The sequence below is a fragment of the Pipistrellus kuhlii genome, unplaced genomic scaffold (assembly GCF_014108245.1).
Source record: "Pipistrellus kuhlii isolate mPipKuh1 unplaced genomic scaffold, mPipKuh1.p scaffold_m20_p_12, whole genome shotgun sequence".
Lineage (NCBI taxonomy): Eukaryota > Metazoa > Chordata > Mammalia > Chiroptera > Vespertilionidae > Pipistrellus > Pipistrellus kuhlii.
This window is the reverse complement of record NW_023425427.1, coordinates 44,797,830-44,819,098: the sequence shown is the minus strand read 5'-3', so window position 1 is coordinate 44,819,098 and position 21,269 is coordinate 44,797,830. Positions and strand designations below refer to the sequence as shown.

Genomic DNA, 21,269 nt, shown 5'->3' with positions numbered 1-21,269 from the left:
ATTTTGCTCTTAACAAAAGCAAAATGTACTAAATTCAATTCCTGATTTTATCCTCCCACTAGCCTTTACCCCACTTATCAGTTAAAATACAATGTTCTGGCGGGTGTTGCTCAGTGGTTAGAGTGTTGGCTGGCACACCAAAGGGTCATATGGGTTCATTTCTGGTCAAGGACAAGTACCATGATCTCCAGTCACGGTCAGGACATAGATGTTTCTCTCTATCTTATATCTCCCCTCTCTCCCTCCCTTCTACTTTCTCTGAAAATCAATAAAAAAAATATCTTCCGGTGAGGATTAACAACAACAAAAATACTCCAACCCTGTTTTCAATAAAGACGTCCTCTTTTAACTGCTTGGGATTATCAGGACATACAGGCAGGATCTCCTCTCACTTCCAAAGCAAACACCGTGTTTCCCAGGAAGCCCTTCTGCATTCAGAGGGACACGCATGGCTCAGCCATCCTTCTGGGCATGCCGCTGTGGCTAGGGCGATGACTGCTTAGCTTCTTGCTGACTCCAGCTTTCCTCCAGGGTCCAGCTGAAACCTCCAGGGACTGTTTCTCTGGTCTTCTCCCTGTGTTCTGAGCCTCTTTCCATCATCCTACACAGCTCAATCATGTGTAAGCCCTATGTCCTGTACTACACCCCTTGGTCCTGTCATACATGCTGTGGCTCTGTTTTCTGGCTTGGACCCATTTCCATCATTAAAAGTTATACTAGTGGTTATTACAGGAGACCGAAGAAAACATTTCCCAACGTCCTGCAAAAGTTTGTCTAGTGAAAAAAGGCAAACAATACTAATTAATGGAGCAAATGGGGGGAAATAATTTCCTATTTTTACAGATGGCTGAACTCACACAAGAAAAAAAAATATTTGAATACAAGTGAGGATCCTGTGTTAGGTGCCTTTCCTGATAAAAATCACAGACTTTCACTCTGGAAAATATTGCTTTCCACTGCTTGCTCTCCTGCCATCTCTGAGAAGGACGCTGTGCCGCCCGATTCCCAGGGCTTGTTTAGCAGGTTCCCAGCATGCCTCCTGCCTCACCTCAGCTATACCATAGGAACTCTACTGACACTTAATGCATTCCACTGACACTGGCTAGCAGACTTGTAATTGTCTGACCTTCTCATCCTCTCTGCATGTTAAAACTACTTAAGGAATGGATGTGCTAAAACTTCGATGCCCTGCAATTGTTGGAGGAAAAGGTCACAGAAATCCAATAAACACATACTTTTATTTTCCTCTGGTGATGAAGTCCATGATCCAGCACCATACGCCTTGCAAAGAAAGTGTGGAAAAGCATCGGTCCTCAGAGAGTGCTGACAGCTCTCCCTAAATCGCATACATTCCCCCTCATATCAATCTATGTTTGAATTAAATTTCCCACTTAGAGCTCTGGAGCAGTGAATCTTTGTTTTATGGATGATTCAAATTTTGATGTGTCATAACAGCAGGAAGAAGTTAATTATTAAACAAGCTCAGAAAGTTATAATTCTGTTTTAAATCCTAATTGAAGTTTTTCCTTATGATGACTAGGTTAAATTAAAATCAAAATGAGGAGAGTTAATTTTATGCATCTGACTTTTTTCTTCATGCAATACTGTATTAGTCAAGACGGGATAAGTTTTTCCATAGTAACAAATAACCCCCAAACCTCAGGGACTTTTCATCGCAAAAGTTTATTGCTCACCCACAACGTGGCACACTGAGCTATGAGGGATGCTCTGCCTATCATACTCGTGCAGGCATCCAGGTTACTGGACACTCAACCATACCTTCTATTTCCAGAAGTGCAAGGAGCAGAAAGAAAGATGTGAATACTCATGTACTTGTTTTAAAATATATATTTTTTTAATTTATTTCAAAGAGAAAGGGAGAGGGAGAGAGAGAGAAGCATCAATGATGAGAGAGAATCATTGCTTGGCCACCCCCTACTGGTGACTGAGCCCAAAACCCAGGCACATGCCCTGACCAGGAATCCAACCATTACCTCCTGGTTCATAGGTCAATGCTCAACCACTGAGAAACACCTGCCAGGCTCATGTGCTTGCTCTTAAAGCTTCTACTTGGAGGTGACACATGGAACTTCCATCAGTGCCCAAAGAAAGTCATATGGCCTTGATTAACTTCAGAGTGGGTGGATAATTATAATCCTACCATAGGGCAGAGGGAGAACTGGGATAAGTATTCATGAGCCAAAACTAAAGTTCTTTTTCAGATTCCAGATACATAAGTATTTCATTTACTGGCATTATGAGATTACATTACAGTCCAGTGAGTGTCTGCCTTATCAATGGGAGTGTTCTCCTTGAGAGATGAAACTGGTTCTCGGGAGGAGGGGCATAACGGAGATTTACAATGGTTTGTGACTGATCAAAGGGCCAATTATATAAACAGATATACTTTTTATTAAAAGTTTATTGGGGGGTGATTGGGAAAAATGTCTAAAAAGGCTCCTTACGAGGTAATGTTGAAAATAAAATTGAGAAGCACTGGTGTAGGAAAAAGCACACTGAACTGAAGAATTGGGAAGTCTGAGTTCTAATTCTGGCATTTAAGTAGATTAATTAATTGATCACTCAATTAACTTGAAAAGCTTAGTTCTTCTCATCCTTTGTATTAGTTTCCTAAGACTTTGGTAACAAATTGCACAAAAGAGGCAATGTAAAAGGACAGAAATTCATTCTCACAGCTCCAGGGCTAGAGGTCCAACATCAAGCAGTCCCTGAGCTCTGAAGGCCCCGAGGAACAGCCATCCCACACAGTTGTTCTTGTCACTCCTTGGGCGCTGGTGGCGTACCTGCAGTCTCTGCCTCTGTCACCACACGGTCTGCTTCTCTCAGGGTGTCTGTGCATTTCCAACTCCCTCTGCTTTTAAGAACACTCACTGTTGACTGAAATGTAGTCGGCTCTAATCCAGTATGATCTCACCAGAACTGGATTACATCTGCAAAGACCCTGTTTCCAAATATGGCCACATTCACAGATACTGGGGGTTAGGACATCAGCCTATCCTTTTTGGGGACACAATTAGACTATCAATACTCTGACTCATAGCTCTATGTATGTGAGTTTCTTTGTGTTATTATTATTATTATTATTATTATTATTATTATTATTTGGTGCCCACTACATTCAGGCTCTGTGTTTGAGAGAGAAAAGAGTACTTTACTCAAAGCATATTTCTTTAGTCCCTACTGTGTGCCAGGCATTATCCTAGGCACTGGGGTTGTAGGCATATAATAAAACAAATAAAAAACAGATGAACAATTGAATGAATTGAGATCCATACCATGAAATATTATTTGCCAATAAAAACAATAAATTGGCATACCTGGTATATTAGTTGGATACACTTATGAGGAATTATGCTGCATGAAAAAAGTTATAAATCCCAATGCCAAAGGTTACATATTGTGATTCCTCTTATCAAACACTTTTGAAATGATAAATTTGAGAGCAGATGACAGTTAAGAGTTGCCAGGAAGGTCAAAGGGAAGGTAGTGTGGCTATACAAAGGCAGCATGAGGGCGTCCTTGTCATGATGGAGGGATCCACTAGCTTGAGTGTGATTGAGGATATGTGAATCTAAGCATGTGCTCAAATTGTAGAGCATGAAACTCATAGACACACAGAATGCATACAAGTAAAACTGGGGAAACTGAATGAGATTGATGGGATTGATTCACTCTCAATATCCTGACTTCAATATTATACACATTATACTGTTGCAATGCTATTTGGGAGAAACTGGGTAATGTGCACATGAGTTCTTCTCTATGTTGATTCTTACAACAATTATCTCAATAAAAATCTTAATTAAAATTTTATCTGGAAAAGGAACTGTACAGTAAAAGGCTTCCAAAAATAAAAGACACACAAACGAAACACCGCTGAAGGAGATATATCTAACTAGATATCAAGAAATAATAGAAAGCCACAATAATTAAATAGAGTGCTATTAGTACAGGGAGTCAATTGCACATAATAGAGAATCCACAAACAGAACCGTGTATACTTGAGGATGTATGTTATGAAGATAATACTTTATGTAATTGGGAAAAGGAAAGATTAAGTAATGGAAAAGTTTATTATTGATTTGGAGAAAATAGATCCTAATGTCATACTACAAATAAAATAAATTCAAGATGGATTAAAATTAATTTATAAAGAACAAAGCTATACAGCTGGTCCTCAATGGAATATAGGAGGATTTTTTAAAATATATAATTTTAAGGTAGGCAAGAACTTTTGGAGAAAGGCAAAAGAAATTAACAGAAAGTGGACAAACTATTTTTAAGGAGTTAATTTAATGAACACTTTGTGATAGGACCACAATTTGAAAACTCCATTGGGAGTTGATTTGCTGTTTTGTGACACCTGGAAAACAATCACCTTGCCCAGGTAAACTAATGACTTTGCCTTCATAGGCAGATGATTCTGTTTGAGACATGATGCAACCATAGCATGGGACTCGTGGGTCGGCAGCCTCCAGCTCATGATGGGCAGCTGTGCCCGGTCACATAGTCTCGTGCTGCCACAAGGTCAGGCACTCGGGAGCCAGTCTGGAGCTGCATTTTGCTGACAGTACGTTCTTTCTCCAGAAACAGAGGCTGCTCTGTGACTCTCCTGTCGGGGTTCGTCAGAAAACCCTCACAGTCCCCACGGAGCTCCTATGAGGCTAGCACCTGCTCACTAGAGAATCCCTACTGTTCTAGTGAAGGGAATGGCCTCTGGGCTCACCTGGGCAGCAAAGTCAGCTGGTAAGATAGACCATTTTTATAATCTATCCTAGCACAACCACTCTGGACCATTTGACCTCTTCATCAAAACATTGCTGGTATAGTTATGGCACCTCTACTCAGTTTGCTATAGGCCAGTGGTCGGCAAACTCATTAATCGCAGAGCCAAATATCAACAGTACAACGATTGAAATTTCTTTTGAGAACCGAAAACCGACTTCTGCGCATGGGCCACAAAGTTTCAATCGCACTGTACGTGTGCGCCCGCATGTGGTATTTTGTGGAAGAGCCACACACAAGGGGCCAAAGAGCTGCATGTGGGTAGCGAGCCGCAGTTTGCCCACCAGGGCGATAGGCTATCACTTTTTTCCAAGTTTCAAGGAGTCGTTTTTAGCAGCATATGAAGACCAGTCTCAGGTGTTTTTGGCAAGATGTTAAATTATGACTCACAGGAGAGTGTCCCGTATCAACAAATTCTTCCATGTCCAGATTTATATTCTGTTCGGGACCCTCAAGATCTATTTCAGATACATTCTCCTGGTTCTTGCTGCTATTATTTTAGCTAGATTTCGTAGCTCTTCTGTGAAATATATCTTTACTTTTCAAGCTTGGGCACCACTTCCTCAGTTGAGCCACGCTACAACTGGACAGTAATTATTGATCTCAAAGCATTGGGGGGAGGAGTGGACGACCTTGAGGAAGGTGAGCATCAGTTTCAGAGGCATTTGTCTCAAGTGCAGTCTTTGCCTGGTCTCTAGGCAGTGGAGGGCTGCTCTCCTCCAGCAGAGGAGCGGGCCTCTCTTGTCAGGCCAGAGGGTTCAGAGGAATCGAAGGGCTCAAAACTCTCACCTGCATTTTCTCTGACGTCTCCTGCCTAGTTCTCAGCACCCCACCCTTCCCTTTCACCACGTGCCGAAGACTGTGGGTGGATGGGAGCCTTGCTGGGGACATTAGACTAAATGCAATGAGAGTTGCCTGGGCTATTATTAATTCCCGCACACATACACTTCTCTTCTTTGGCCCTTACTATTATTACAGACAGATCCTTTACCTACTAGTCAGCCCCCCTCTGTGCTGTTGTTGCGGAAGGCGAAGTCTCTTTAAATGCTGTCAAATACATTATTTTGGCTTGTTGTTAGTTGACTGACCTGAGACTGGCATTTCCATCCTTTAGTGCATCAGTAGCACTTAATAGCAGCCACCCAATTTTGGTTTCTTTTTCGTTACTGTTCCCCCAGATCTTTCAAATATTAGACACATCACAGAAGTGCATCTTTTACCATTCATATCCCCTCCCAACTCAGTGCAGTGTTAGTAATTGCAATGCTATAGCAGGTGGGGTTATCCTCCAAAATCACCACCAAAAATGGGGTCTTTGCTGTCATCTGGTGTGCTGCTCCAGCATGGCCAAGAGTGAACCTCAGTGGGGGAGGTGAAGGAGTTAGAAAAGACAGACGAGAGGAGAAAACTGGGTCTGGGTGGGAAGCTGCCCTCTCTGATGGAGAGAGACAGTGCCACAGTCTGTAAGCTGTCTATTTTATAGCCAGATTCCATGAGGCAAAGTTAAGGGCGTGGTTACAACGTTCTTGTGGGTTTGGAAGCTACTCAATTACACTCATCTGAACTCTATCAAGTCCACATCACTAGGCACATGGGACCATGTGTTCGGACCACAGGTTCAAGCTGACAAATGTAGCTGTTGGCTATAATTGTGCTGGGAGGGCTTTGCCCTCCAAGCTGGGACTTGCACGTGACTGTCATGAGAGGACTGTGCCCTCTCATTAGGCTAAGGCTTGAAGCTGTCCAAACACTGTGACTGTTCTCCACAATCCGGTCAGTGAATGATACAATTCCAGAACTTAGTTCTGAAAATCTGCTTCCTAGGACTATTTCTGATATGTCTTCTTGGTTGGGTTCTTGCAGAAGCAGACCTCAAGCCAAAGATTTGCATGCAAGGAGTTTACTGGAGAAATGACCTCAGGTAACAGCAGTAGGGAAAAGGTAGGAAAAGTCAAAGGGAGCAATAAAGTGTGCCTTACCACAGAACAGTGGTTCTCAACCTTTTAATACAGTTCATGTTGTGGTGACCTCCAACCATAAAATTATTTTCGTTGCTACTTCATAACTGTAATTTTGCTACTGTTAATGAATCATAATGTAAATATCTGCTCTACAGCAGTGGTTCTCAACCGCTAGCAGGGTCGCCTAAGACCATCGGAAAACACACATATTTACATTACAATTCATAACAGTAGCAAAATTACAGTTATGAAGTAGCAACAAATATAATTTTATGGTTGGGGGATCACCACAACATGAACTGTATTAAAGGGTCGTGGCATTAGAAAGGTTGAGGACCACTGCCATAGAAGGTAGCACTGTGAAAAACTCAAGTTTAATCCTGAAGGGAAAATTATGTAAATGTGTGCCTTAGACTTTGTCACAGAAGGGGCAAAGGAAGGGACTATTTATATACCAACTTCTGCCAGGATTAGATGAGGGTTGCTCCTGTTAGTTTTCTAGCATTTTGACTGTTAATGACCACAGGGTTTCTTTAGGGTGTGATGAAATATTCTGGAAGTAGATGATGGTGGTGATCGTTGTGTGAATATATCAAAACCTACTGAATTCTATACTTTAAAAGGGTTTTCTTATAGGTGAACTAGATTTCATATAATACTAGAGGCCAGGCACACGAATTCATGCACAGGTGGGGTCTGGCCGGCCTGCCCAGATTGGGCCTGATCAGGGCTGGGATGGCCGGGGGAAGGAGCCATGGGCTGTTGTCGGGCCAGCCCCACCCCCCAGATCAAACTCCCAAACTCCTGATTAAGGGGGAAATTTGCATATTAAACTTTTATTATATAGGATATGCAAATGGTCACTCCACCAGATGGACCATTTGATGCATTCTATTTTAATAGTTAGCCATAGATATGATTGTTCCACCACTTATTCAACTATTTACTGATGGACAGTGAAATTGTTTATTGCCTTTTGTCTCTACAAAGTATTTGTTTATATTTATTCCTATTTGTTTATGCTTTTACTCGATAGAGCAGACTCCCAAAAGTGCCATTCCTATTCAATTTTTAGCAGATACATTAAATACCTTGCAAACATTTTAATAACTCACAACTCACCAGCAATAAACGAGATAGCTGACTTACATATTACTTTCACTAGCACTAATATTTTTTTCACTCGAGGGGTAAAAATCACTTTTATCTCTATTTGAGATTCAGTATCTTTTTATGTCTATTGGCCTTTTTCAGTTTCTCCTTTTCTTGTCATTTGTCTGTACAATTTACAAAAGCTTTTAAACTTTACCATATGCCACAAGTATGTTTCCCCTTTATTCTGTTGGCATAGTGAATTATTTTGAGTATATTCCTTATTCATTGTATTTGGATTGAAATCTATTTGGCCAGATAGGCTCTTATTTGAATAACTAAAATTTCTAGTTTTACTTCGAATCTTTCTATTTCTACTAGTGAGTAATATTGATCTATTATGGTTCTCTTTTTAGTTTTTTATCTGATTTTGTCATTTAGCCTATCTTTGCTTCATAAATATGACTTATGGAATCTCCTCATCTTTTTTCTGTGAATAAATAACAGGAATCATCTGTTCTTTGAGGATGGACAGGTTTCAATGATAAACATCAGCTTTTGGAGCCTTCAAAAAGGCAGGTTTTAGCCGTGCTCCTAATTTCTGATACAAATAACTGTCTATTGGAGTTTCTATCATTTCCTTTGTGAACCCGGCTTATTTACATTTTTCCAGAAAATCATGTATTTCCCCAAAACTGACATAGAGTATATATCCTTTTATAATTTAAAAAATGTCTCCATAGATTTTACAGTTCCTAACATTGCATGTTTTTATCTTCCTCTCTTGTATCCTTAGATTTTCCAGGGTCAAGTAAATTGTAAGTATCAGGTTTGTTTTTATGTCTTCTAAGTTGTTTTCCTTTTTAAATTAATTTAACTTTCATGAATTCCTTCTTCCTATTTTTAGGTTTATTTTTTTCTATTTGTTAAGTTGCATGTTCAGCTTATTTTAAGTCCATTTTATAAACAGTTTTTGAGTCGTTTTCTTATAAATACAGCTTCAGCTGTGTCCCACAGGTTTTTTTTTTATTTAAAGAAAGTTTTCATATTCATTACTTTTAAGATAATTTTCCATTTGCATGTTCTTTATCTTCACTTCAGAGATGATTTAAGAGTTTATAAAAACTGTCTTTAAAGTGTAAGAGAAATACATGTCCATGGGGACATACTGGAACAGTATAAAAAGATGTACTCTAACAAGCAAGATAGTCTCCAACACAGACCTCCCAGTCCTCTCCAGGGAAAACTAATCTTGATCATATTCTGGTGTTTCTCCAGTAATATGAATACACTGTACAAATATGTTGTGAAAGGCATTCCTTAACTTCGATGTTATTTTGTTAGAAGGCTGCCCAAGGTCATTGGTATGGTATGGTAGATGTGAGGAGCCAAAGACTCGTTCTACTCTGGTCTTGAGTCTCTAACCCTAACAGTTCAAATTTGAGAAAGGGTCACGGAATGAACTCAGATGGTCTACATTTGTAGATTTCTGATATTGGTTTTATTTTGTTGTGAAAGTCCAGAGATGAGAATTGATGACCTTATTTTTTTAATGTCTTTATTGATTTCAAGAGGGTAAGGGAGGGTAAGGAAGGAAGGGAAAGAGGGAGGGAAAGAGGGGGAGAGAGGGAGAGAGAGAGGGAGAGAAACAGAGAAACATCAGTGATGAGAATCATTGATTGCCTACTCCTGCAAGCCCCATACTAGAAGAAATCAAGCCCATAATCTGGGCATGTGCCCTGACCAGGAATCGAACTCTAATCTCCTGGTTTAGTCAGGCATGATCTCCTTAATCTGTAGAGAATTTTAAAGGGATGGACCCCATTTTTGGTAGGGAAGGTTCCATTTGTTTAAATCCTATGATGATAATGCCAAGAGGTGTTTGCAGTTTGGCAACCCATGAACTCTGTCTTTCTTCCTCAAACAACACAAATAAATAACCATTCTGAGTAAAATCGATGCTTACCTTGTAAAGGTGGGTTAAAGGAAGATTCTCCAGCAGCTCAGCTTCGTCTCAATCAGTTGCCACTCCTGAAATGGTTCCTAATGGTCTTCACCCTGTTTTTCACATTTTTGTGCAATCTCCTCCATGTGTGTTAGATGAAGCAGGTTGCCATACTGAAGCTAAGGGCAGTTTCTAGCCAATAGCTAGCAAAGAACTGCAGCCCATAGTTCAACAGCCCATGAGGCCTGAGTCCCAGCAATTATCAGAGGGAGCTAGAATGTGGGTCCCTTTGAGCTAAGCCTGGATATGATTGCAGTCTTCTGAGAGGCCCAGTGTCCAAGAATCTATTTCTTTCCTGTCCCAAAGAAACTGCTCTGAATAAATGTTTTAAGCCACTAAGTTTTAGGGTAATTTGTTACCGAGTAATAGGTAATGAGTAGACCTGTGTTTGAGAAGTTCCTTGTAAAACCTGTGATTATTGGAGGTGGGTTTTTTTTTGCAGATAATTGGTCTGGGGAAGAGTTATATGCATCAGCCAACTCCAATCACCTGTTCTCATTGGCCCATATAAATGCAGGTTTTGAAGATAGAAAAGCGAAAAATGACAAATGTGACCAAGGAGAGAACAAAACTTAAAAATAAAACATTATCATTATATGCCTATTAGAATGGCTAAATTAAAAAGTACCAATACCAAGTCCAGAAAATGAAGATCAACTTGGCCTCTCAGACTTTGCTAGTGGGACTGTAAAATGGATAGCCATTCTAGAAAATAGTTTGCAGTTTCTTACCAAATTGAAAACACGCTGTATGACCAGCAGTCACACTCATGGGCATTTATTCTAGAAAAAGGAAAACTTCTGTTCATAAAAAAATCTATACACAAATACTAAGAGTAATTTTATAAGTGATAGCTAAAGTCTGGTATATTAGCTGGGTTCTTCAGAGAAATAACCAATAGGATGTGTGCCTGTGTGTGTATGTGTATGTATTTGTTGTGTTGATGGCAAAACTCTGTGATGATTATATTAGCTACACATGTGATAAAATTTCCCAAAAACTACCCCCCCCTAAAAAAAAGTAAATGTAAAAACTTGTGGATATCATATATGGTCTATGTCAATTTCCTGTAATGTTTACATGCATTGAGTTCTTTTTAATATAGGTATTGTAGCACTGTATCATAAATACAATGCTTTGCCATCTAACTCAAAAGCAAAATAATCCACATTCCACTGTGCCTTAAAAGTGTGACATCTTGTCTGGCCAGTGTTGCTCAGTGGTTGTCAACCTATGGACCAGGAGGTCATGGTTCATAGGGCACATGCCCAGGTTGTGGGCTCAATCCCCAGTGTGGGGCATGCAGGAGACAGCCAATCGACGATTCTCTCATCTTTGATGTTTCTATTCCTCTCTCTCTCTCCGTCCTCTCTTAAATTAATAAAAACATATTTTTAAAAAGAGTGACATCTGACATTTTTCTTTCTTGTTTTGACATGATGAATATACACTGGCATTAAAATAGTCAAAGAACTGTGGTATTTGTGGCTCTTGAAGTGTCAAGTTCTGTGTCACTGTGATCTTCGGTGTGCCAAGCAGTAGTACAAGGTGATGAGTGCACCGTACACAGTCTCTGCCATGATTCACTTTCACTACTGCAGTGTGAAAGTAGCCATAAACAATGTGTAAACAAATGAGCATCAGTGTGTTCCAATAAAACTTTATTGATGGACACTAAAATATGAATTTCATATAACTTTCACATGCTACAAAACATTACTTTCCTTAAAAAAAACAACATTTAATAATGTAAAAATAATTTTAGCTGGTAGGCCACACAAAAACAGTGGCAAGCCAGATTTGCCAACAGCGGCCTACTCATGGGATCTATTCTAAAGGTGGGGAGAAACAATAAGAAAATAAGTGAGCACGTAAAGTAGACAATTTTGTGTTATAAATTAAAGTGTAAGGGACTGTGTCTCTGAAGAAATACATAAGATGAGCCTGCATCTGAAGGATGAGAAGGAGCCACTCATGAAAAGAGCTGAGTACAGAGTATTCTAGAAAGAGAGAATAGCAAGGGTGGAAACTGGAGGCAGGCACAAGTTTGGTGGATTAAAGAAACCAAACATGGATGACATTACTGTTAAGAATTTAACTCTAGTTAACTCCAGTAGGATCTAGCCTAATTTTATACACTGGGTTTGTGGTCCCTTGCTAATTTACATGACCAAACAAAGAATATGATTTAAAAAGAGGGAGAGAGAAGGATAAAATATTTTTATTTTTGCCAAATAGTTCTAAGAAAATACAGATGATCCAGAATATTGAGAACAAATATAGTTGGACCACACAAGTTATTTCACTAAATGTTCATCCTTAAGTTATGCTGCTTCATTTTATATTTGCTTACAATACAAATGTTGTGCTCACTAGATGATTTAAGGCCATTTATAGCAGTTTTATGTAAAAAGTCTAGTTTCTTTATAAATTTTAAAATATTAAACCCTCTTTTTACATCTTTTTGTTTTTATGTTCAGCCCAATGTGAGCGTGCTAAGCTTGTTCTGATTTCTTCTAACACACTGAAGGGAAAATCATTTTTAAGTTTGCATTGATTTGCGGCAATATTTGTATTCAACAATCAAATGCTACACCATTTCCTTTTAAATGGCTATGCACTTAATTAGTTTTACTCGTGTGTTCAGCAATTAATTAGTTTTGGAGACTTCTATTTTGGTATTGAACCTGAATATTGACAGTCAGAGTAGATACTGTATCAGGATTGCAATGCATGTTTTCCAATCACACCACATAAAAAGTTTTCACATTTGAAAAAAAAAAGTTTTTCACTGTAATATCATCTAATATCTTTCATAATTGTGAAATACACTTCAACCAGTTTCTTTTTTTCATTTATTTTCTCCAATATTGCTTCTAGTAAATATGAGGCAAAAGGAAGCTGTAAGAGAAACACAGGAAAAAAATGGTTATCAAAACTCTATATTTTCTTCAGTTCAAAAATATACTAAATATCATTAAACCATTAGAACTTGGCTGTCTGCAACTGTGCACTCATATGATACTCTACTGGGTCTCTTTTCAACTGATCTTACTGGTTAGTGTGGGTAATTTTGTCTTTTACAATAAAAATGATAAAGGAGCTGAAGTAAAATGAAAAAAGATAAACGCCTTATTGAACAATTCATGGTTTACTGACCATGTTAATGATGTAATCTGCAATACAAGCAGCTAAGCCATTTATCTTCAATCAGCTGATCAATAGCAGGTTACAGTCATCTCTAGGGCCCAGAGCCCACAGAAGTGGTACTGTATGTTCATCACTCATAAAAGAATGAGAGAGAACTATCAATACACTTGTCTGTGTTAAGAGTTGAACATCTTAAGTTGTAGGGTAAAATTTCAGAGGAAAAAAATTGCAAAAGTATACCCATTGATTAAGTTGTTATAGAAAAGTTTGTTTGGCATATCAAACTGTAATACACATGTTGCAAACTGCTGAGTTTCTGAAATGTAGAGTATATTTTTAAATTTCATAATTTGTAGAACTTTTCTAGTAAAGTTTTATTGTTCCCTCTGCTTCACTGGGTTGCCTGTAGAACTCCAACTCATACAATTTAAAACGCTCCCCAAATACCTCCCTTAAATCCTTATCCACTTCCTTTTTTTCTTCTTCCCTCTAGTCTCACATAAAAGATTTATAATAATAAGTTAATTAAGTAATTTCTTGGGAGTTGTCCTTTTGATGAAGCAGTGAAAGGTACATGTTTTTCCCCCTGAATATACTGATGAGAATGCTTATCAGGCTGGATCCCTTCCCTCCAGAGTTGTAACAGGCCCTTCTTTGTGCTAGGATGACCATGGACAATATCACTGGTCAACACTGAGCAAAGATGCCCTCTGTATGAGCTGCTTAGCTGTGCTCAGCTCAGCTATGCTCAGTTAAGGTGATTACAATTAGCTAAACCAACTAGGATGGCTCTTGTACAAATTTGAACTGGATAAAAAGAAAAGATTGGCCAGCAGCAGTGAAAATAGTACAGAAAAGGATACACACAGGTGCCTGCATGTGCATGCTTGCACATGAACACACACACACACACACACACACACACACACACACACACGTGTGCACAAAACCCACATTACATAAGTTCTGAAGGAGAACTAGAGACTGAAGCTGCTCCACAGAACTGCGTCAGATCTTAAATAACTTTCTAGTTTAACTTCCTTCTTATCTTTATAACAAACTGCCTTATCCTTAAGAAAGTCTGTGTCTCTATCAGGAACGACTAAATCTATAGTTTATATCAGAGCTTTACACATTGATCTTACTGGACACTTACCATTACAGAAAGCTTAAGATACCAAAATGTCATGTATATTCAGTTCTAAGATATCACTGAACATAAAAGGCACACATTGATTTTTAAGAAACAGCCTTTCCTGTGAAAAACTCTACCACTTGAATATACCCACACTGCATATGCATTCCAATTTCAGATACATAAAAATGTGGGGAAATGACATCTTAGAATCAATGAAAAAGAATAGAAAGAAATTGGGTACATTAACAACTGAAACTATGCATAAAATATGACATGCCTTGAATAGTCCTTAAAAATTCACATGGTCTGTTTGTCATATTTTTTTAAAGTGCAAAATGTTATAAAAACAAAAGATCTGAATGTTCTACTACTTTGGAGTTTAGTTCATACAGTCAGTCTAGAGTAAGGTGACCAGACATCCCGCTTTTGGCGGGATAGTTCCGATTTTTAACAATTGGTCCCATGTCCCTCGGCGTTTTAAAAAAGTCCAAAAGATTTAAAAGAATTTTTCTAAAAATAGGGACTTTTTAAGAATGCCGCGGGACACAGGGCCAATTGTTAAAAATCAGAACTGTCTCGCCAAAAGCGGGACGTCTGGTCACCTTAGTCTAGAGTCGACTAAAGTTTCCCCCTATCACTCTGGAGGGGCTAACGCTCCTCAGAACCCCCTCAAATACAGAAAGCACAACCGCTCTTGCACTGGTGGGATGTTGGAGTTGGATTGAAGTGGTAACATGATGGGACAACAGCAAAAATTTTTTCTCACTTGCCCTATCACTTATATATATTATATCTTTATTGTTAAAAGTATTAGAGATGTCTCTCTCCACCTCCCCCTAATTGGTTCTTGGTTAATCTCTCCACCCCTCCTTCCCTCTAACATTCCATTCCCAACAATTATGCTGCCTCAAGTTCCATTCCGATGGCATGCGCCAGGGAGTACAAAGCCCAGAAAGCCTGCCTAACTTCTTTCTTTTGCATCAAAAAGGAGAAGCAATACTGGTAATGACAATGCAGAGTTACACAAGCTTGAACGCCTCAGCATCAGAAGAAAAATGGAAAGGTAAAGAGTTGATACTATGTGAGATTTCTTAGTTTGAAAATTCAGCTAAGGACATGTGACAGTTTTACTTGTCTACACTATAGTCTTACAGTGAGTCTTCCTAGTTGGTCTGCCTGTCCCTTTTGTAAAAGGTGATTTCTACTACTGGAGGGATTTCTCCTGGCTTCACACAGATATTTAGTTTCTCTTACATGGAAACACCTGCAGATGTTTGCCTTTAGCAACTGCTAAGCCACTGACAATCTCAAATTTATCACTTACACTTACAAATAGTGGCTTCATTTTGAGGTATTTCTGTATAAAAGTAAGATATGAATGATGGTTGCAGATGTTGAGAGCCACGTGGGAAATATAACAAAGCCTAAAGACCATGACTGGAATATAGTCCTATAACTTAGAGCATCAGCACTAATTGGAATTAGTCCTTAATAATGTAAAATTAAAAATTTTTGTGCTGAAACAAAATAAAGGTAACAAAACTCTAAGGGACAAGATTAACATTTTCACTATTTTATTTTTCTTTTTTTTAATCAAGGAAACATGTTTATTTTTATATGAGTTTCTAGAATCCCACCTTTTATCTTTTTTTGACAGAAACAGACTGAAAATGCAGAATGGGAAGAATTAATGTCCAAGGAGGAACCAAGCAATAATAAGCCCACACTGCTGAGTGACATGGCCACTCAGAACAGCTCTTTGTTCTAGTTGATCCTTGGGCAGAATGGTGTATCTTGAAGGTGTTGGGAGAAGTAAATAGATAACAATTTTAGCAACATGATTCTAAATGTTTATACAGACAGTACATTGTCCCAGTGCATCGGGACCAGAGTGCCCATTGTGGTATCATCAGTCAACAGCAGAGTCCTTTGAGAGACAGCACATCATCCTGGCAGGGAGGGCGATTGGGAAGCAAGGGAGCATGCGCAGGGTGCGGCTTTGGTGGAGTGTTGGCCCGGAGTGGTGCTGGTCTGGCACCTGGTGGCTCTGACTGATGGGGAAGCTGGAAAGCTGGAAACATTAGTGCTGTTGTTTTTCCTGAGCCAGAGCACACAAGCAGCCAAGAAACCACACTTCTCTCGTCTTTTTAGCCAAACCACGCTTTGGTTCATTTGGTCACTCCCATCTCCCAATTAGACACCCAGAATCCCTCTACCACCTGCCACTCTGCAGGACATGCCCAGCTGCCTGGTTGTGGGAGAGGGAGAGTGCACACTGAGCTCTCCCAGCCTGGAAGAAGGTGGGAAAGCAGCTGAACCCCCTACAGGGGAGCAGAATTAACAGGGATCTCTGCCTCCATCAGAGAGGTGGAGGGCTGATAAAGGGTCATCATCCGTCATTACTGTTGAGGTCATTCATTTGACGAACTCTTAAAAAGATGCAGAAACTTCAGATGTGGAATTGGGCTGAAAATTCCTACCTGTGTTGGTTTAAAGATTGAATCGAAAATGAGGAAAGTTAGACTAATAGTACCTGGTATTTAATAAATGCTTGTTACCATTTCACCATTTTCATTCTTGTTTTTTGTTTGAAAACTATTATCGTAAAGATATTGCTTAAAAGTATGAATTGAGCCAAAACTGGTTTGGCTCAGTGATAGAGTGTTAGCCTGCGGACTGAAAGGTCCCAGGTTCAATTCCGGTCAAGGGCATGTACATTGGTTGTGGGCACATCCCCAGTGGGGAGTGTGCAGGAGGCAGCTAATCAATGTTTCTCTCTCATTGGTATCCAGGTCACACAGGATGCCCCAAAATAATATATTTTTTTTATTGATTCCAGAGAGGAAGGGAGGAGAGAGAGATAGAAACGTCAATGATGAGAGAGACTCATGGATCGGCTGCCTCCTGCATGCCCCACACAACACAAGGGATCAAGTCTGCAACCCAGGCATGTGCCCTGACCTGGAATTGAATAGTGATAGTTCATAGATTGATGCTCAACTACTGATCCCCGCCATAAATTATAAGTTTTAAAAAGCATATTAATGTAAAAAAAGAAATTAATACAAGAAAACATGTTCAAAAAATTATAAGGCAGATGTGTCATAAAAAAATAAAAGTAGATATTAGAAATATTTTTTCAGTGAGATTCCTATTAGAAATCTGTGGGGATCGAGGGTAGGTGCTGATAAAGATCAAATATCTAAAGGTATCAACTGCATCAGAAGCACTTGAAGTAAAGAGGACATATATTTGCATTCTGTATTATAATAAATGTAGGTATGTTAAGGTTTTAGACCTTTTAATTCGCATGCACTTTTGGCTAACAGTAGCAGTAAGTATTATTATTATGTAGTCCCATATTGCCACATGGCAGAACAGCTTTTTATTTTGTGGTTAATATTTTATCAATATAAATTTTCAACAAAGGAATGCAGAGAAGTTTCTTTAACAGGAAACAATTCTGTGGCTTAACCCATACACAAAAGAGAAAACCACAAGGCCAGATCAGCTCCTATGATCTCAGAATTCTATTACACAATGCAGCAATTTTCAACCTTTTTCATCTCATGGGAACATGAACTAATTACTAAAATTCTGGGACACACCAAAAAATATATTTTTTGCCAATCAGACCAAAGGCCAAAAATAGATATAATTTTGATTGATTTACCAAAAAAAAAAAAAAAAAAAAAAAAAAAAAAAAAAGAAAGAAAAGAAAAGTGAGTATCCTTTTTGCTCCAAAATGACTTTTTTTTAAAAAAAAAAATCATGTGCCTATACTTTTATATAAGGATTTCTGGTACCAAAAATTAACCAATCTGATGCAACCTTATTATGTGACATGACCAATAAGATGCAACTCTATTATATGAGATATATTTATGGTTCAAAACAGGGCATTCACACTGAAGGGTTATTGTGTTGGCTATGATCATTTTTCCATTTCAGAATCTAAGGGCAAAGAGCTCAGTGCCCCTGAATAAATAGTCAGGTATTGCATGTTTTATAAAATCTTGCAGCAAACCTGTTGAAAATTGCTGATATAAAGCGATAAAGCGCCCAACCTAGAGGAAGGTCATAAAAGGAAATGTTTTCTATAATTTTATTTTCAAACTATTTTAATAATCAAATAACAAAACTGAATTATTTAGTATTTATTTTAGGGAATGTACACAATTATCCTACAGCTTAAAGATCATGTAACCTCAGATACGTGAAGCCATAAGTCATAAACAAAATAAATTGTATGAATGAACATATCTACATTTTGCCCATACAATCCCATGAGTATCACTGAGACTCTAAAACACTGGTGAATAAAGAAAACCTTTTCTAAAACTCAGGACAAATGTAATTGCTGGAATTGAGAGAGAAGAAAAGTAGGCTAGAAAAAAAAGAGATGTTTTCCATTTTATAGATTTTTCTCTTGGGCATAATTAGAATAAAGTGACATTCGAGTGCAACCAATGAAGTTTCTATTTTTTTTCTCACAAAATTCAAAGACATCAGCAAAACCACCTATGTCAGTAATAAAAATAAAAAGCCTTTGACTTTTTAAATGTTATCATGCTGTCACAGTGGAATAAAATTAGCTTGAAAAATGATCTAAAGGCACACGCTGCAGTTCATTACATGTAGCAGCAACAGCAGCGGTTTCCCAGTGTTCATAAAGGCTGCTCAATTAAATTTACCTCAGTCAATAATGAGGATCCACAAATAAACCTGGGCAATTAAATCAATACTGCCAGGCAATTACATTCCAGAGTGGCACAAAAAGGCGCTCTATCAAACTACAGTATTAAGCAGTCTAACACCATTTTCAACAGGATTTTTTTTTACACTAACTGGCCAAAATAAGCATATACCCAGATCACATAGAATGTGTGTGTGTGTGTGAGTGTGTACATCTCCATGTGTGAGTCAAAAAACCCAGGCCTGGTGTCAATATAGCTTTTGTAAAATGTAATAAAGATTTATACATATGGATTTTTTTATTTTTATGTTCATAAATGATGATAAAAATTTCCATATTGAAGGGTCATTTTTACAAGTTGAGCATTAAAAATCATTAAAACGTTTATTTTTATTATTTTCAGCTGAAAAAAAAAATCAGCAGGCCATAAGAATCATTACTAAACTCCTTTGATCTGCCAGGCACTGGGCTGGGTGCTGGTGCCGGGCATGTGATATGATTAACAAATCATATCTCTTCTCAATAGCAAGTGGCACAGTAGAAAGCTATGTTTAGTGCCTGCACGCCTGCACTTAAATAACTTTAAGAAAAGATTGCCAATCACCTCTTGTTACTATTGGGTATGGTTTCAAAATATATAAAACTGATACTAAAAATATAAATAGTTCATATATCCTTTACTTACTCTTGGCTTTTTCTAAAGCATGGACAACTCCCTTTGTTAATATAAATGTAAAATAAGTTTTATTTAATAGCCTTTATTTTTAATCTTCATAGAGAAACATTTACAACTTTCCAAAACTCACAGGACAATAATTTTTTTTCTATTTTGAGAAATATGTCTTAGCTGTTTTTTATTCCAGTTCGTTTTTAAAATAAACAATTAGGTTGAACAACAACAAAAAAACTGTAATGAAAAAGTTTTAGAATACATGACATGCTGTCAGTGATGTGGAAACAAAAGCTGGCTCTGACTAGAAAAGCAAGGCTCTCACCTGCCAATAAACTGCCCTTGATCACTTACAAGAGGGGCACCTCCCCGCAGACTCTATGTGTATTAAAAAATACTTGAAAGGCAAGAAAAAGTATCACACAGGTCACAGCAGCAGTCTCAATAGACCCCTCCGGGACTTCCACTCGCCTTGGCCTTGTCATCGTCTATGCAGCTTTCCACTCGGCCCAGAAAATGTCGATAGGAAAATGTTTGAGGGGCCTCTGGTGGAAATTTTTTCATTCTTTCTGCATTGACAGGATGCCAAATCAATATTTACTTCCCACTAACAAGCTGCTCGAGGTCTCAGTAGAAAATATTGTAGGGAATGCAGGAAGACACAGTAATAAACAGCTGTCTGGCTGTGAGGAAAACATGAATTGACTGGAAGCAGGTCCATAGTAAAAGGTCACTGAAACCCATGAACTCCTCGGGTGTCCAAATCAACTACTAACTTTAAAGACACATAATAAAAAATCTCTTTTCCTAAGAGGGCTGAGAGAATGGATCCTTTTCAGTCTACCAAGCATGGAGGTTGACTCAATAATTTAATTAATGCATTTGCTAAGACCCACGTTGGCTGTTTCCCAAGGCATCTACTTCATTTGTTAAGTCCAGGAGTACAAATAGAGTTAACTTTTGGTCTACCTATTGGAATACTTCTATACCTAACAGAAGCAAATAATGCATAAGCAAAAAGTTAGGCCCTTGGTAAATATATAAGGCTTGGATTTCTTATCTAGTTTTCATATATGAAGTAGAAAATGAAATACCTGTCCTTCAAGAAGTTTCTGGATATACAACAGCCACTCCCTGTCATTTTCAGCATCTATTGTTGTCCTTTTGAGTTCCTAAAGGAGGAAAGTAAAAACACTGGTGTTAACTGTATGTAAATGAAGTTGCTCATACTATTAAATATTGAATAAATCTAGAAAGATATCAGTAAAACTGGATTCACTTGCAAAAGTGGAGAATATTCAAATCCATTCTCTTTAATATTTCATTTCTAAATATTTACATACATATGGAAGATAAAGCTGTAATTCTATATTCACCATATAATTCAGGGATATTATTTTTTTCTGTTTTCATAGTGGAGCTCAAGGTAGGAACAGAGGTAGAGGTGAAAGCAATTAAAATAAGATGAAAAATAAGATGCAGCTATATAAAAGAATCAATTATTTACAAGTGACCTTCATAAGATAACAAAAAAATCTGACTTGTCAATAGATAACTAAACAGTAATTGCTATAGTTACAATCAAAATATGGTATGGCTCTGATGTATGCTTGTTTATTTAAAATATCCAATAATAGCTGAAACCTGTTTGGCTCAGTGGTAGAGTGTCAGTCTGTGGCCTGAAAGGTCCCAGGTTCCATTCCGGTCAAGGGCATGTACCTTGGTTGCAGGCACATCCCCGGTAGGGGGTG

General features: G+C 38.3%; 1 protein-coding gene across 5 annotated transcripts in view; it reads right to left on the bottom strand.

The window, feature by feature from the left end:
* Positions 1-375: 375 nt before the first annotated feature.
* CNTLN (centlein) overlaps positions 376-21,269 on the bottom strand; it is a 227,117-nt gene continuing 206,223 nt past the window's right edge. For 4 of the 5 annotated variants that reach the window (XM_036434125.2, XM_036434127.2, XM_045580266.1 and 1 more), the window contains 2 exons: positions 20,613-20,690; positions 11,513-12,765 (listed from right to left, as the gene is read on the bottom strand). In XM_036434125.2, the coding sequence (XP_036290018.1) occupies positions 12,664-12,765; positions 20,613-20,690 (180 nt within the window). In that variant the 3' untranslated portion in view covers positions 11,513-12,663. Of the gene's footprint in view, positions 388-11,512; positions 12,766-20,612; positions 20,691-21,269 lie in introns of those variants that run through there. The other variant, XR_006741321.1, reaches the window with a different exon arrangement.